Genomic DNA, 16,471 nt, shown 5'->3' on the forward strand with positions numbered 1-16,471 from the left:
TATTGTACTGTTAGCAGTTTGATTCAAGATACCTTATATTTTATAATATAACCAAAAGCTCACGTCGATAATAAGATTAGTCCCATATCAAAGGCGGTTCCTTCAGTAGGCAGCCTTATAAAAATGTGTTGAAAGCCTGTCAGCAGGTCAAGCCACTAGCAAGGCAACTGCATTAACACAAAACCTGAAAATCGCGATTGTTCCTTCGATCAACCTTGAACATCATCATTAACTGATATCTAATATCTCCAAAAAAAAAAAAAAAAAAAAAAAAAACCCCAGGAATAATCATGTCTGCAGACTCTAATTCCCCGCGCGCCATTGCACTTCGCTACATCTCCAACTCTCGTTTCCACCGTCGCTACACACTCCCCGCCACGGCGGATCATGATAGCCTCACCTTCACCTATGCGGATATCGGATCCACTCCCAGCTCGGCGAATCCGAATCCTCAAACCATCCTCTTTATGCCGGGCATGTTCGCTACCCGGTATCTTGGAGTATTTATACATGCAATCGCGGAGAAACTAGGCGTGCGTGTCTTGGTTGTCGATCGGTTGGTCCATCCACAACATCCTTAATCTTCTTCAATATTAACATCCAAAACAGGCCTGGAATGGGCAACTCCACCGACGTCCCGCTAGACCAACGACTCTCCATCTGGATCGAACTAGTGCCCCGTCTCCTGGCGCATCTAGAAATCGAACATGTAGCGCTAGTATCACATTGTGCGGGGACCATCTACCTATTGAATACCCTGTTTCATTGTCGTGAGCTTCTCCATCCGGAAAGGCCGTTCGTCGCTTTTTTAGGTAATTCTTTCACCTCCATTGGTATTCTTTTCGCTCCAAGTACTGACAAGGATAGCGCCTTGGGTTGACCCCTCTCATTCCCACGTCACGTCCATGCAAATGGCCCAATATGTACCAGTAAAAGCCTTCAACGTTTGGAATCTGATTCCAAAGTTCCTCCTTTTGAAAGCGGGTCCGGCTTTTACATCGAGTGAGGCTGCTATCACGAAGACCTCAAATGTCATCTCCTCCGGCTCTGGATTCAGTAGCGGTGGAGAAAACTATACGGAGTTAGAGAGGAACCGACGACAGATTGAGTATGAGTACGGACTCTCTCGAGATGTGCAGGCCGAGATCGATAGTCTGATATTCCAGTTCATGTTCGAGGAAAGCACTGTCGGTGCCAACAGTGAGGCTTTACAGTGCTTGCGGAAGGGATCTGATAGTTCAAACACTTGGGGAAAGTGCGAAAACTACGAAGCCTATGTGAAAGAGTTGGTAGATCTTGAAGGAAGGAGGCATAGACGGACAGGACAGGAAAAGCTGAAGGTAAGGGCGTATTTCGCGGGGAACGACTCGATGATTGGGAAAGCTGGTCAAGATTATGTAGAGGAGTGTTGGGCGCGTGATACGAGGGAATTCAAGGACGCGCTTGATTTTGAGTCGAGGACCTTTACACAACTGGAGCACGACAGTTTAGTTCAGTCTGCTGAGGTTTTGAAGAGCATTTTTCTCCATGTTGGAGGAGTCATGCCCAATGATACTGAGTAAGATTAAGCTTTGCTTAGACAAACATGGCTCTTTGTGTCAGCTGGAATGGACTCTGCTGGCCTTTGGAAGCCACAGCGTATCTGCCGAACATCTACAATGCTCAGCTTCTCTGCACTTCTCACTGCAATATATACTCAGCTTCAAATCTCTCAAGAGGTAAGAAAAGAAATAGGATCTAATAATCACAGATATCTAGATAAAGCCATTTCTGGAAAAATCTGTCATTTTTAGTGAGCAAACAGCGACACAAAGCAAATAGTGAAGCTTAGATTTTCAAGCGAATTCCGATCAGCAGAGAGTATCCCTCAAAGCCACAGACGCAAGCAAACACAAACAAACTCATCCATTCTAATCCATTCAGTCCCTCGAATCAAGTCGGGCAATGTGGGTAAAGATAGACCGAAAAGGCCTTTGCTTCACCATTCGGGTGAAGCGTAATGTGATACCAACCTTCGTGGATAACAAAGCTTTTGTATGTAACCCAAAGCCAGTGGTAGGCAAGGCTTTCGGGTCCATTGAAACCGTTAAAATACCAGGTGCAGTTCTGGTCAGGGATTGTGGCGTCCACAATCCAAACCCATTGGTACGAGACAGCCCAGTAAATGAAATATCCAATCCCCCCAAGAAACCCAAGAGGGACCGCGGCCACAACAGCACCAACAAGAACACACCAGATGATGATAGCTATCCACTTTATGAGGAACCATATCGCCTTGATAATCACTATCCCTGCCGTGAATATTCCGGTGGCTATGCATTTCAAAACTTGTTTAAATACCGAGAATACTGTGCGGAGAATAGCACCAGTGGTCTTGACAGTCTGGTCCCCGACTTTGCGGGCTCCGGCCACGACTTTTCTTGGTATTTCCCTCATATTAGAGCATCTCGAGGACTGGGGCTCCTGCGGATCTGGTGACAAAGATTAATTTGATCATGCATGTACATGAACACTGCCCATGTGATTCTTGTAGCTCTTGAGCTTACCTGTCTGTGCTTCGAGCTCTCCTTGGTCCTGACTCTTGTACGAAGGCGGGCTATGTAGAACCGGACATCTTTTTAAATATAGCGGCGGGGGGGCAGAGGTTTGCATTATTGATTTGGGAGAGTCCGATCTCAACACCCTGACCTCTCTCGAGGTCATATTGGGGTAGTGTTTCCGTAGATGGGGACATGATAGAGTCTTTTGCGATGTGCTATTCGGGCCGTATATTGGGAAACTCGCAACTTGAAGGACATCAGAGTGAAGAGAATTTCAAAGTTCACTGCTATGTGACACATGGTAGATCCATGGTTGACTCCATATGTAGCTGTCATGCGAGAAGGCAGAATTCGCTTGGTTATGACATAATGCTTCGTTCTGGCTGATACTGCATTGCTACACAGTTGTTGACATATAAGAATTCTGGCTTGATATATGGTTTGACTTGTTGAAGCATGCTCTTGAAATAGGTAGAGCAGATATTCGTGGTTTCCAGTAAGTACTGCTTATCCAGACCACTGTGTGATCAAAACCCTGACAGAGCCTCTAAAATTTCCACTCGAGACGTCTATCAAGTAGCCACAACGAAAGGTTAAGCAAGTGGCACGTGAGGACAAGTCCTTTTCATTTACAGTCCAAGTGTAAGCTTGAGCTTGAGAAATCTACTAGTTCTTTGGAGACGATGTCCTGAGCAATGCTTCTAAATTCTAAATCTGATATAATGAAAACTTTCATAATGTAAGATCACAACAAAGTCCACCACCAACATTTAGCCAAAGCGCCATGAATAATGCCAAAGGCCCATTAATCACCTTGTTTCACCAAGAGGACGTCAGCAAGCCCCCATGAGAACACAAACTGACAACCATCCTCCGAAGAAGGTCCAACTGATGTCCAAGCATCGCCATCCCAAAACCAGAGCTTATTTGGCTCTCCCGAGCAAATTCGGTAGAAGAATAATGAGTCCTGCCACAACCATGATAACTATAACAATGCTGAGCTCAGTGCATGATACAGATGATCTCTTCCGGGTGAGTCCCGAAGTATTATGACAGCAAATAATGCGGCGCTGCTCAGACGCTTGTTGAAAATTGTTGGTTTCTGGCTTTGCCTCGTCTTCATCTGTATTGTTCTTAGTTTCCATTCCAAGTCTGGGTCACAGTCATGTCTTACCGATGTGCCGCATCCATTCATTGTCCGACTCTGAGTCCTCAAAGGGATTGTCGGGAATTCCAAAGATATATCTCTTCTTCTTCGGGGCCAATTTGGCTTCGTTCATGGTAAGAGGCTCAAAACCATTCCCTCTTTCCAGGTCGATATCCTGGAGGGCTGTTCCCAAAACCGGGCTTCTCTGACTTGGCTGTTGGTATGTGGGCTCGGGGATATCGATCGTAATATGCTGCCTGGGAGAGTTGTCTCTTTCCAAGACTTGCACTTGCGGTAGTTTGGTTTGTGTATATCCGGACATGGTGGGATATAGTCTCGAGCGAGATGTACTTGTGAAAGTGGTTAAGGTAGAGTGTGGCTGTTTTTTGTGGAGTTCTGAAGAAGAGGGTCTAGGTAGAAGATATGATGACTAGTTTCGAGGACGTCATGACGAGACGTCGACACACTGAGGTGTATAGGTGACATAATATTTAGGTGATGTATGTCGTCAAAGCAGATCAGGCTTCGGTGTGCCTCAATAAAATGGCGACGGGTGATGCCTACGGATGGAGAAAATTTTCATGGAGTATATAGGCTTATATTTAACGGACCATGATCAATATGAAAATATCTCCCTGTTTTGATATAGGACTTACGTTGTAGTATGTAGTCCTGACGTCTTCTATATGCAAAAGGATCTCTGATCAACGTCTGTTCGCCAGGTAATAGAGGTCTAACAGGAACACGGTGGGTTATCTGATACCCAGACTTTTTGAAGTCGTCCCAGTCCCGGCAATGAGATTAGATACAATGGAGAAAGGTCTATATCAGAACCACCAGTATCCGGCACTTTAGAAATCGAGGCACTCACTCGGTAGAAGGTGTGTGGCTAAATTAATAGGTGAGAATAAACTATATTAAGCAAAGATATAAAAAAGGAAAGGGGGGGTGAAGAAAGAGTTTCCAGATACTGGATAGGATCTGAATATATAGTGCAAGTGCAAAAAGCAATGACCAGACTGGGGCTCGATCCCAGGACCTTATCGGTGTTAACGATACGTGATAACCAACTACACCATCCGGCCAATTGTCTGATAAAAGTTTTGACTTTTGGTTACAAAAGCAAAAGTTGATATTTAAGGGGATTACCATCCATCTTGCGGCAGCAAATGTAATCGGTAAGCGAGCCGCACAACCACCACACTCATTTTCAACTCGCCTCAATTTCTTGATGATTAACACCAGTCATACTACCAAAAATGCCTAAATCACCAAAATTACGCATTGAGCAGGAACGCAGAATCCTACTGGCTATATCGGCTATAAAAAGCAATGAAATTAGTTCTGCTAAAAAGGCAGCTCAGATTTTTGATATACCTTGTTCTACTTTACGTGGTCGCCTAAAAGGCGCCTCTTTTAGAGGCGAGACTCGTGCCAATAGTCATAAATTGACTGCTAGTGAAGAGGAATCGCTTAAAAAATGGGTCCTATCACTGAATAAACATGGAGCACCTCCTCGGCTTGCACAGGTACGAGAGATGGCCAATATCCTGCTTTCAAAGCGTGATACTACTTCTCCCCCTACTACTGTAAGGGAGAAATGGGCATACAATTTTATCAGTCGTACACCTGAGCTTAAAACCTGCATTGCAGGTCGCCACAACTATCCACGTGCTAGAGCAGAGTATCCTAAGCCCTAGGTGGTCAAAGAATTCAAAGTTTCTATTCTTCTTTGTCACGAAACCAAGAACAGCGCCGATTACGACCTAGAATTTCGAGGCTCGATCTGGCCATTAGTAAATTTTCACCTTAAATTGGTCAAAAGCATACACCTGCTCCCAGCACATATGTAGTGAGGGGTATGGAATCCAGGATAAGGCTAAAGTGTCGGATAGCCTTGTGGGCAACTCTTCTTGAATCGATTTTCCATTCTCTTTCGAGCCTTGCGATTCTTCCTTTCGATAATTGCTGATGCTTGTTGTCCGATTTAAACATCATTTTACTGTCCAAGGAGCCATTGTTGAATACGGGTCATATACCACTAAGGACTCTCGATTTAGAGGATCCCAATATTGGTTTCAAACCCCTCTCATTGTCCTAGTATTCTGTGAATTACGAAGGGTCTCGTTGAGCACCGCAAAAAGAAGGGGTGTTCCAGGTTGCTCGTCAATTACGTTGAGTTGAGCGTCATGCTTAATAAGATACGCTTCATGCAAGAAAGCCAACTCTGGAGCTTGTCCATATTCAACAATCTTGATGTCAGATGCGTGTTCGCACAATTTCTAGGCCATCTTCGTGCGTCCTCTCCTGCATGCCCAGTACAATGCTTGACAGCCCGTGTTATTATTTAGCTGGATCTTCTCACAGGTCTAAGAGTTCTGCCATCCGCACATAGCCAAAGAGAGAAGCAGGATGGAGCGCGGTGGAGTGCTTATAGATGCACACACCCGACGAATTAAGGTTTCCGCTGGGTTAGGTATAGTGTTCAACAAACTCCGTCTACACTGTACAATCGACTGCAGTACCTACAAGAGTTCATTAATATCTAAGGCTTTGACAATATTGCTAGTGGCTTCGAATGTACTTAATATACTGCTTCAGTAAATGCCAAGGCACCTCTTTCTCCTCCGTGTCATGGAGATCAGAGTCCCAATAATCTTCGTCCTTGCTGACATATTTCTCAGGAGTCCCCTTAAGGCTCTCGTCAACGTTCACACTATGTAGCAATTTGTCATTATTCTGTCGTAGCAAGACGTGCTGCAGCCGCCATGGTAGTTTCTCTAATTTATAGTCTTCATCTTCCATAATAGAATTGAACACGGTCAAGGCATCGCAGAGCCATAACATCGTATTGAATTTTTTCGGGGGTAGTTGGTACGGTGTGATGCTTTACGAGACTGGCTTCGCTGTGTCTCTCGGGTAGTCCTTTATCCCAGCCAAAACGAAAAGAAGGTAAGACAGGACGTGATGAGCCTCGAAAAAAAAAAAACAATTAAAAAAACTAATGACCAGACTGGGGCTCGATCCCAGGACCTTATCGGTGTTAACGATACGTGATAACCAACTACACCATCCGGCCGATTGATAAAATCTTTTGTGCTTTTTTTGCATTCTCAGCCAAGCATTGGACCTGTACGCAACCATTCTCCAGTAGAAGACCACTTATATACTACACCATTGAATGTTAGTGCTGTATTGGCCTACCAACCCTGGTTAATTTATATTTTGATACATACAAGGCTATGCGAAACAACTGCTAACAAGTATTTCAATCACGCCTTACACAGAGTCTCACACGCTGTAATGGCTTTCCCTGTCCAGCGGCACGGCTAGGGGTGTGCCAGAAATATATATCGTACTTTCGACTAGCACATTACAATCCCCACCCTGGGTACCCTCGGCTATGCTATCAATGCCATGAACTTGATACATGATGGCCCATGGATCTTAAGTCTATGTCCAAGAGTGGCATCCATATAGCTCGCCCTAGCGAAAAGTATACAACAATACCCTCTTAGACCGACCAATCAATCACACACATACTCCGTAGACCTGATATGGCCATTGAGTTTCACGATACTCAAAGTTTCGGGACGCACAATAAGTGACTGACATCTCCATATTGTCTAGCGATTACAAGGCGTTACCCACTGATTGAGTGATGGCTTGGATACTTACCCTTCGCGGAGACTCGACGTTGCATAGTTACATGTCTAACCTACTCCGCTCTCCTCAGGAGAAGCAAATTTCCCGGATTAGACAGTGCCATCTTGATTAGCCTTATATTGTCAAATACTGGCTATATAACTTCATCAGTTGGCCGGATGGTGTAGTTGGTTATCACGTATCGTTAACACCGATAAGGTCCTGGGATCGAGCCCCAGTCTGGTCATCTTTTTGCTTTTGTACTTCCCAAGTCAGCTTGGAACGAAAGCAAGTTATTCTCTTTTTTTCCTTGCTTGATCGTACTACTTTGAAGTCCCTTCGTATGCCGAACCTAGGGCTTGTCTGGCCCAGCCTCCATCTATCGCAACATACCATGACTTTCCAGCTCGGCATCTTCCATATGCGAGGTGTTATCCTTTGTCTATACCACTTCCTGAAGGCTGATGTCGCATAAATTTCCTTGACTCCTCACCCCCCGCATATACGTTGTTGATAACCACTATCTACTCATTCTTAAGAAGCAGCATACATCTTCCTATACTCCGTACTTTAGTCAATTTCCTCCCCGGCGGGCCGGTGGTATTCATGGATATCTACGACGAAGTCCTGATACCGCAGCGCTTCTCTGACATTGACGCACCAACAGACCCTATGACACATACATGTTAGAGAGTCAAAACAATTTAGCAGAGTTTCTCTCATAGTGAAGATGTTGTCAATGTTGTCTTCATTGGTACCCTGGTCGGACTCGTATACAACGCCCTGACTTGGAGTACCACTTTATGCGGAACAGCCCTAGTACCTCTACGACCCATACCGGGAGTAGACCGCCTTCCATATGAGAATTCTATACAAGGTTATCCTATCATTCATGATTGCTACATAGCTTGATTCTCAATCCATGGATGTGCAAGGACATAAGCCTACTGAGTACATACATAAGCCCTAGTCCACTGAAGCACTTTTGAGGTTAGTCGCGGCTAAACCTAGACTTCGCCTCATATTGTTAAATACTGGTTGCAAAATCCATCAATTGGCCGGATGGTGTAGTTGGTTATCACGTATCGTTAACACCGATAAGGTCCTGGGATCGAGCCCCAGTCTGGTCATTGCTTTTTGCTTTTCATACATCCAAAGTTGTTCTATGATGAGAATCCCCCCTTTGCTTTTTGCTGTCATCAAATACTGAAGGTAGTGTGTGGGTGGGTACTTTACGTCTGAATTAATGACCGAAAAGTTGCCTTCTTATTCGATACCAGCTGAGCTCTAATCTAAGATTATTCAAATGCCGGACCTTTAGCTTTCCTATCTCCAGAAGTTGCCCTTCAGTTTGCTGCGCTGTTCGCCCAAGCAGCAGTATCCTCCTACCCTCTTCGAGCTCCCTGATTGTCTTCTTCAGGTTAATTCGTTGACGTACAGTGGACGCATCCTCGCCAGCTATGTCCTTAAGCTCATCCCTAGACAGTCTGTTGACCAAAGAGGACGAGAAAAGCTTGAATGGGGTCTCTGGCCCAGTGACGAGATGATAGTCTGCTGCCTGCATGCAAATGTTGTCCACGAATCGTTTCCGAGCTACCTTATAATAAGACTCGAGAATATCATGAATATCGTGAACGGTGTATTCAGTGTTGCTCATGTGATTTAGCACAGTAAGGTCTTCCAGTCGAATGACCTCTCCACCATAGCTGTTGTTGATGACTTTACTTTTAAGCTTAGAACACTGGCGTTCCTGGCGGCTAAATACCTGTCAGTAGATGCATTTGTATACATAAGCCATGTCCGAACCAACGTACAATCTTTGGAGATTTTCATTGAAATAGTGATTGAGTGTCTTGGGTGCCTGGTTACGTTCCACATGGAGCAGAAAGTCGACTTGTGTCAGGGCACGCTGGTACTTGTCCAAAAGATTGTCCATCATGATTGAAAGAAGGTGGTTGAATACGCGTTTGTCCACACAGGCAATCTCTAGTGCCTTAACGATAAATCCATGGACAATTGTAATCACATCACTGATGTACCCCTTAGCAAAGTCAGGCCATTTTGCTGATTGCTTTTTCATACTAGTAGCAAGCAACGACGCGCTGAACGTGCCAATCTCGAAACCACGAGATGATTGGTATAGCTCCTTAAGCCACTCGTAGATATCACTGTCAGAAGGAAAAGATTCCCAGGTCTGCTGGGTAACGACATCCTTAAGCTCTGGTATGCTACTGGTCTTTCGAGTGAGGAATTCGTTCATATCCCCCGAATCGTCTGAAGGCGCTGTCGTAGACTTTGTGTTAGATGAATCCGGACTCTCTGTGCCACTAGTATCAAAGTTGTACTCATGGCCATATCGCTCAAGATCTTTGGCAAATGCCGTGTCTCGGGTGACAATCCTAGTGGCAAGTCGAAGGTCCATATGTTCGTCGAAGATATCATTCTCTCCGTAGTTCGTGCTCAGCGCTTGGGAAGTGATTTCTTGGAATTTGTTCATAATGTCTAACAGAAAACCTGCTTGCTGTTCTGGCGTCTCTCTCTCGTTACCAAGAGCCTTTAAGAAGCTCTTGGCTTCCTTCAGCCTCTTGCTGATTTCCGACCGGACCTAGCTATAAATTAGTATGGATCCTTTAATTGAGAGTGCAAGTAAGATATACCAAAGGAAACTCCCGTCGTGCATTCTCAGTAACAATTTCTTGGAGACGAGATCTCAAGGACTTGATGCCAAACTTATCTTTAGCAATAGTGCTCCAAGGTGCCTGCCGACTGAAAGCCTCTTCTGCCTCATCACGGTCAGTCTCCCTGTCCGTCAGCTCTTGTTGGTTTAAGTTGCGGACTACTATCCAACCATGCCGAAGAAATAACTTGTTCCCCGCAACAAGGTCAAGGACCTTATCTTCAGCTCCCCTATCTACCAAGTCTGGCTTTGTGAGAACTCCAATGCTCCTCTCCCCTTCTGCATCATACTCGCGGGCCATCTCGATGATTTCCTGAGTAGCGATATCAACGTTGGCAGGAACCACAGTAAGCATGATAGACCGAGGGTTCTTCATGTATGTTTCCACCATATCTCTGACCACAGCAATATCAGATTTAGAAGTTAGCCCCGCAGTAGTATTTTTGAAGATTCCAGGCACGTCGATCACACTCAGATGATCCTCTTCTGGCCCGCTGATCTCCAAGCAGAGGACATCTTTAGAGAATGTCGACAGAGCACAGTTTCCAGCGACTCCCATAAATTCGTGGACCTTTTATAGAGTTAGCTTAAGGCTTAGGATGAGCTCAAAATTGCTAGCTTACTTCTTGCATGACTGTGGAAAAGTGACTTGGCTCCAAGCTGCCGATGCTCTCAGTGTGCCATGCTCTAAGTCTAGCAGGGCGGTCGGGATCTGAGTCGGAAGCTGGGATGATAGAGGCACTGACTTTGCGAGTCGATAAGCCTCTATCTCTGCGAAAAATAATTTGTGTGGCGAACCGAGTGCAAAGTCCGCTATCGCGTGGAAAGGGGAGCTGGGTAAGGCCTTCAAGGACCGAGGACTTTCCACTGGACTGATCGCCCACAACTACTAGTTGTGGGAGAGCAATGTGCTGACCCACGTTGCAGGCGAACAATTTGTCGATCTTATCCAGTAGTGCTGGGTCGGCTAGCATTGAGTTTTCGGACGCCTCTTTCTCCATGATGAGAAGGATTTAGAGCCAATCTGCAAAGTGTATGTTTTGATTGAAAGTATACAAGCAGAGGGCTGAAAGACAGGAAACAGAATTTGATGGAACAGGAAATGGAAGGGAAAAGGCTGAGTTGTTGAGCTGTCAATAGGAGGTTGGGTTAAAGCATTAATTTATGTCTATTGGGAAGTTCAAACGAAAGCAGTGCAAACAGTCGGCCTCAAAATGATTGGCAATGGGAAGATGGTGAATGAATCGGCGGGCACTGATTGACGCAAGTTGCCTGCGCAACAAACAGCACTCAACAGCACAAGGCTGCAAAAATCCCTCCCTGCTATCAAATGAATATTTTTGGTATCGGGCGCCTGCACACATCTCTAGACCCTATCATTCCATTGTAGGAGTCCGCACTAACAGCCAAAATGCCATTAGCACTCTAAGAAAGCATCACCACGAGTGATGCTGTATTCCTCACAAGCCCAATTACGTATCAATGCCTTTGTTGTTGGTTCTTTCTTTTCTCAATTCAAGAGACTAATCTTCCCTGCTGTTAGGGCAGTAGCGATAGGCATATATGCACCAACTCCAGCCTCTTTCAGCACCTTGAGATGATTTACTCGTCTCCGACCCGCAAACTGCGCCTCCGATATTTCTTTGCAGTCCCCAACTGGTCCGAAGGCGAATCTTCGCTCTGAAGACCAGGGGCTACTGCCACTGACGAACCGAATCCAACGTTTTCTTGTCTCTTGACCCACGATTTCCGCAGTGGGGTTAAAGGACAAATCAACACCCGCGAAGAGATAGAGAAGGTCAACAGCATGATGAGCGCGGCTGGAAGCTTGCCATGGGTTGGCTTGGTCAAACACATACCTATACACTCTCTTGTTGGCTGCCGCAAGCTTTTCAGAAATGACCTCAACAGGGAGCGTATAGCGAATGTCATTGACCAGATCTAAGGCACCCAGCTTACAGGCTGTAGGGCGGTCGGCGACCACTTGGTACAGCTTTCGCAGTTTGGTACCCCATTCCTTCTCTTGTTCAAAGGCAGCAGTAATCGTCTCCCCGTCCAGTGTTTCTACTCCGTTTCTCCAGATGACGGACTAAACATGGTTAGGAAGGTACATCCAACGGCTGGAATAGAATATCTATCAAACGCACCTCATATTCTGTGTCACCTATCATAAGCTCGTCGACCTGTTCCGGCTTCGTTTCCCAATTCTCAAGCTCTGGCTCCTCCTGGATCCACATCGTGTTCACGTTGCACTCCTTTAGTGCTTGTACGAGAGTAGAGACGGAGGCCTCACGAAGAGATGGCTGCCCAAGCTCCTTCACCTTCGTCTGTAAGGCCTGTATAAGTCCGTTGCCGCGCTCCACGGGCAACGGAGACGAGAGGTAAAGGGATCCAGATGCTAAAACTGCTCTCTTAACAGGGGGGCCAGTGACCAGATGTGCATGAACATAAACAGCACCTGCACTTTCACCGGAGAGAGTGATATTGTCCTAGAAGCAATTGCGAACTTAGTATAAGATCGACCATGAGCAAGATCTACTACGACTTGACACATACCGGATTGCCCCCAAAAGCGGCGATATTCTTCCGCACCCAATCAATCCCCAGCCTCTGGTCCTTCAGTGCGAGGTTCCTCTCTTTTCCATCTCCGAAGCTGAAGATGTTGAGTCGATAATTGATAGAAACAACAATAATGGGCTGTTTGGCCTCAATCGAATCAGCCACAATCTTGGCGGGATCTGTGACCAAGTCAATACTGGACATTAGATAGCATTGCAGACTCAGATTACTGACCGCAGATCTTGGATGCTCCCGAACAGAAGGTGACAACTTGAGAACCACCTGGATGATAGTCAGCCGTGAGTGTCCGAACGCTGAGGTCAATGTCATCAAGTCTGTACCATGAATCCAGATCAAAACGGGAAGGGGCGCCGAATTGGCTGACAAAGGCGGACATGTGATGTCCAGATTAAGACATTCGAATTCGTCCTCAGGCTCATCCGGAATCTCGAAATCTTCAGGAATCCGCAACAAATGGCGCACGTCTACAGCTGCCTGAGGGCATCTCGGTCTGCCTCATACATTAACAATTACCCATGAACTCAAAAACTTCGATGGCAACAAAAAGTGCACATACCCGTATTGAGTGGCATCGACAGATGCTCCATTGAAGTTATCTACAGGTTCGGCACGCTCAAACCTGGCGGGAATATTGGCATATTTAATTCCTCGGAATTGGTGGATATCAGTCTCCCCAATCTTGCGCGCAGTGCCCTTGAACTCTGCGTTTAGGGTTTGATGAGAAACTTGCGGCGCGCTCATGGTTCGTGATGGCTGAAGAAGATGATTGCGATGCCAGTGATCTTCTGATATGATCCGACCCCCCACTCTTTTGTATTCCCTCAGTCCCGGCTGATAGCCTTCAATGTATTGCCGATGGTCATCATCATAGCATGTGGGGCCGTTGCGGGGAGTTCCACCGCTGAGAGTTGGCCTGTGGAGGATCTTTCGTGCTCGGCTGATGAGGACGGATGAGAAGGCTTTTATCTTGTTTTAAGGATCTACTCAAAATTCACATATCGAATTAGAGTATGGTATAATATTAATCTAAGCAGCGAGCTTTGATCTAAAGTATGTACTGTACTACGATGATATATCCCCTATATATATGACCAGCCCTCGCGAATCACGCAGCAGACCGAGGCTCCACATTCTTCTGGCTTTTGAAAAAGAATCCACCCAAGAACAGCAGCACTGGTACGGCCGACACGCCCGTCAATAGTGCAAGGGCCCACGACATCGTCGCCCAACCGGCACTTTCTCGAATGAAGCCCGCAAAAAATGGCCCGACTATACTGCCCGCGGCAAAGGCGGCATTCAAAATTCCATATGAAAGAGCCATGGCTCCTCCCTTACCAAATATATTGGGATTCTTCTCTTCTTTCTCTTGTACAACATATGAGGCTTCCACCAGGATGGGGGGCATGAGGAAAGCTAGACAGGCCCCCAGAAGCGCTAGTAGGGCGCAAAGCAGTACTTTTTGTCTCATCGAGTCCTCCGTGACGAATCGAAAACAGACAATGACTGGGACAGTGGCGAACAGTGCGCCTGCTGCAAGGTAGCGCCGTGCATTCGGGAATTTGTCGTTGAGGAATCCCACTATGGGGTCTATGAGGTGCGGGATGGATAGAGGGACGAAGATTAATCCCTGGCCTGTCTGCCCCCAGTGAAAAGTGTCTTGCACATAAAGGGGAAGCACACTGTCAAGTGAGGTCAGGGCGAGCGAGAGGATAAAATATGCCCATATAGTGACTAGCATGCGATGCGACGCTAGTAGAGTGAGTATGGCCCTCGCTGGGTGTGGCCCCGTGGTTGTCGAGTGATTGCACTTGTTGAGACCTTGGTCATTTGATTTCTCGATGATTTGTGAGCTTTCTGACAATGCAGGTGCTACGGCCTGTGGGTGCCCTTCTCGATTGTGATCGCTTTTCCGTGTAGAGGGGCCCGCGGACTCTGTGGTGCCTTGAGAGGCAGCTTCGTTATTCAAATTCTCGCCATCGGAGGATACCTCTGCAGGAGGGAGCCATTTTGCGGCATACTTCTTCTCAATCATGATAATCCGGAACAAGATGTCCAATCCAATCAACGCGAAAGCCAACGCAAAAACAGCATAATACCCTCCGTGTTCGTAAATAACACCGCCGAGGAGGGGACCTCCCATTACTCCAAGGGTCATCCCCATGCCGATATAACCTAACGCTTGTCCAAGCTCGTCCTTACCAACTGTATCGACTAGGAGTGCACATCCTACTGCCCAGACAACTGCCGCCGATGCTCCCTGGAACAGGCGGCCAGCGATCCAAAGACCGATATGGGTACCGACACAAAGCAACGCTGTAGCGGCACCCAAGGCAATCAAGCCGATTATTAGAGGCCACCATCGTGACTCAATTCGATCGGCTATGTATCCAGCAATAGCTGACATTTGACATGCTTGTCAGAATGATGTTTCATGGTGTTGGAACCAGAATAGTACTTACGTGAGAACGCCAGCAGAGCTGCTCCGTAGAGAGCCAGCAAGATAGATGTCCAGCTCTGCTCTAAAATGCGGCGTAACTATTAGTTCGCCTTGAACGGTTATCACAAAGTAGGCAAAGAAACTAACATACCATTATCTTCCGATAGGCCAACTCTCTCATGAAGAGCAGTTGGGGTCACAGGAACTATCTATGAAACATGTCAGAGACCATCTGATATTCAAGGTCATACAAACTGATCATATTACTTACTAGTCCATATAGCAAGATGTCCTATGATCGTCCTTATTAGCATATTCCGTTTGAGTTTGTTTGATATGGCATGATCGATAGTCGTACCGTGAAAACTGCAAACACCACCACAAAGATAATGAAAGACTTCGATGATCTCCATTCCAGGAACACCGGTGGCTCCGATGTCCCGTCACCAGACGGCCATAGGCGCATTTTTGTAGGAGTACCACGTTGATTATACCGGAAAGCAGACTTGATCTCGCTTTCCTATGACGTCATACAGCGATCGAAATAAAATTATAATGGGAACTTCTGAAACAGTTAGGCAGGAAGTTAAGAAAGGCCAAGGATCTGATAAGAACTTGTCTCGGTGTTTTATTCAGGAGGAAAGGTCAAGGGAAAGGCGGTTCAAAATATTCCTTCGGCCTCGGGATCCGCGGGCCCCGTTAGATATAATACTAGTGTACGGAATGTATTAATTGTCTTCTTTAAACCTTACAAATGCTCTGTGAGCGCTTCAAATTGCTAACTATCTACTCACCAAGGACACGCAGCTACTCCAGCCACTTATACGAGAATATGTACGAAAAGGATGGGATGGTGTGACCGAGAGATACAAACAGAGTATCCTTAGGCGAGGATTCATACTGTATTGTTAGTTGCATGCCTATGCCCCCGAAGTCCGAATATAGATAGAAATATGATCTAGTTTCCACACTGTTAGGTTCCCTGGGTATGCCTTTAGCTATCAAGAAATCGTCAATTCAACAAGCAAATTGGTTTTTGTCAAAGTCGCCCATATCGTATCAAAATGGCATTATCTCATCGAAGGGGGGCAAAAAGGCCGCCCACTCCATACTAAATATATCTTGATTTCGATATCATAAATATCAAACCACGAAAGGTTGAAAGAGATATGATCATACTACTCTGTAGATTCAATCATGACGCCGCGATGTTCATGGGTTTAGCCACTTCGTGTAGTATTCGTTACTTCCTGCCCAGCAGTCACAAATTTCTGTGGTGACTGATTTGCGGAGGTTATTGGAGATTCTTCGGCCTCGATGCTCAATGCCTACGGTGACGGTGTATTTAGTGCGGGAATCCAACCTAGGACACGCCCCGGTACTGACACAGGTCTTATATCGCCGTTATGACCCTCCAAGCGGGAATCCTGGTCACTGAGTAAACC

General features: G+C 46.1%; 7 protein-coding genes and 4 non-coding genes across 11 annotated transcripts; 4 read left to right on the forward strand and 7 right to left on the reverse strand.

The window, feature by feature from the left end:
• Positions 1–290: 290 nt before the first annotated feature.
• Positions 291–1,562, forward strand: AO090023000181 (alpha/beta fold hydrolase; the record flags this gene model as incomplete). Its single annotated transcript, XM_001820704.1, has 3 exons — positions 291–556; positions 610–812; positions 868–1,562. The coding sequence occupies 3 exons, from the start codon at positions 291–293 to the stop codon at positions 1,560–1,562; spliced, it is 1,164 nt and encodes a 387-aa protein (XP_001820756.1).
• Positions 1,563–1,944: 382 nt separating this feature from the next.
• On the forward strand, positions 1,945–2,488 carry AO090023000182 (uncharacterized protein; the record flags this gene model as incomplete). Its single annotated transcript, XM_023235466.1, has 2 exons — positions 1,945–2,296; positions 2,364–2,488. The coding sequence occupies 2 exons, from the start codon at positions 1,945–1,947 to the stop codon at positions 2,486–2,488; spliced, it is 477 nt and encodes a 158-aa protein (XP_023090484.1).
• A 975-nt stretch (positions 2,489–3,463) lies between these two features.
• On the reverse strand, positions 3,464–4,009 carry AO090023000183 (uncharacterized protein; the record flags this gene model as incomplete). The annotated part of the gene is made up of 2 exons (XM_023235467.1): positions 3,464–3,663; positions 3,715–4,009. The coding sequence occupies 2 exons, from the start codon at positions 4,007–4,009 to the stop codon at positions 3,464–3,466; spliced, it is 495 nt and encodes a 164-aa protein (XP_023090485.1).
• A 689-nt stretch (positions 4,010–4,698) lies between these two features.
• Positions 4,699–4,772, reverse strand: AO090023t00009. Its single transcript has one exon. It is a non-coding gene; the product is annotated as a tRNA-Val (tRNA).
• A 1,276-nt stretch (positions 4,773–6,048) lies between these two features.
• On the reverse strand, positions 6,049–6,534 carry AO090023000184 (uncharacterized protein; the record flags this gene model as incomplete). The annotated part of the gene is made up of 2 exons (XM_023235468.1): positions 6,049–6,154; positions 6,281–6,534. 2 exons carry the CDS (start codon positions 6,532–6,534, stop codon positions 6,049–6,051), a joined length of 360 nt encoding a protein of 119 aa, XP_023090486.1.
• A 158-nt stretch (positions 6,535–6,692) lies between these two features.
• On the reverse strand, positions 6,693–6,766 carry AO090023t00010. The gene has a single exon. It is a non-coding gene; the product is annotated as a tRNA-Val (tRNA).
• Positions 6,767–7,505: 739 nt separating this feature from the next.
• On the forward strand, positions 7,506–7,579 carry AO090023t00011. Its single transcript has one exon. It is a non-coding gene; the product is annotated as a tRNA-Val (tRNA).
• Positions 7,580–7,763: 184 nt separating this feature from the next.
• On the reverse strand, positions 7,764–11,010 carry AO090023000185 (dynamin family protein; the record flags this gene model as incomplete). Its single annotated transcript, XM_023235469.1, has 5 exons — positions 7,764–7,786; positions 8,722–9,089; positions 9,147–9,937; positions 9,990–10,580; positions 10,633–11,010. The coding sequence occupies 5 exons, from the start codon at positions 11,008–11,010 to the stop codon at positions 7,764–7,766; spliced, it is 2,151 nt and encodes a 716-aa protein (XP_023090487.1).
• Positions 8,389–8,462, forward strand: AO090023t00012. Its single transcript has one exon. It is a non-coding gene; the product is annotated as a tRNA-Val (tRNA).
• A 509-nt stretch (positions 11,011–11,519) lies between the features above and the next one.
• On the reverse strand, positions 11,520–13,330 carry AO090023000186 (putative carboxylesterase; the record flags this gene model as incomplete). The annotated part of the gene is made up of 4 exons (XM_023235470.1): positions 11,520–12,098; positions 12,157–12,498; positions 12,566–13,079; positions 13,146–13,330. The coding sequence occupies 4 exons, from the start codon at positions 13,328–13,330 to the stop codon at positions 11,520–11,522; spliced, it is 1,620 nt and encodes a 539-aa protein (XP_023090488.1).
• Positions 13,331–13,694: 364 nt separating this feature from the next.
• AO090023000187 (MFS transporter) lies at positions 13,695–15,492 on the reverse strand (the record flags this gene model as incomplete). Its single annotated transcript, XM_023235471.1, has 5 exons — positions 13,695–14,986; positions 15,049–15,108; positions 15,178–15,235; positions 15,298–15,318; positions 15,385–15,492. The coding sequence occupies 5 exons, from the start codon at positions 15,490–15,492 to the stop codon at positions 13,695–13,697; spliced, it is 1,539 nt and encodes a 512-aa protein (XP_023090489.1).
• Positions 15,493–16,471: the final 979 nt, after the last annotated feature.

This window comes from Aspergillus oryzae, chromosome 3 (assembly GCF_000184455.2).
Source record: "Aspergillus oryzae RIB40 DNA, chromosome 3".
NCBI classification, from domain to species: Eukaryota; Fungi; Ascomycota; class Eurotiomycetes; order Eurotiales; family Aspergillaceae; genus Aspergillus; species Aspergillus oryzae.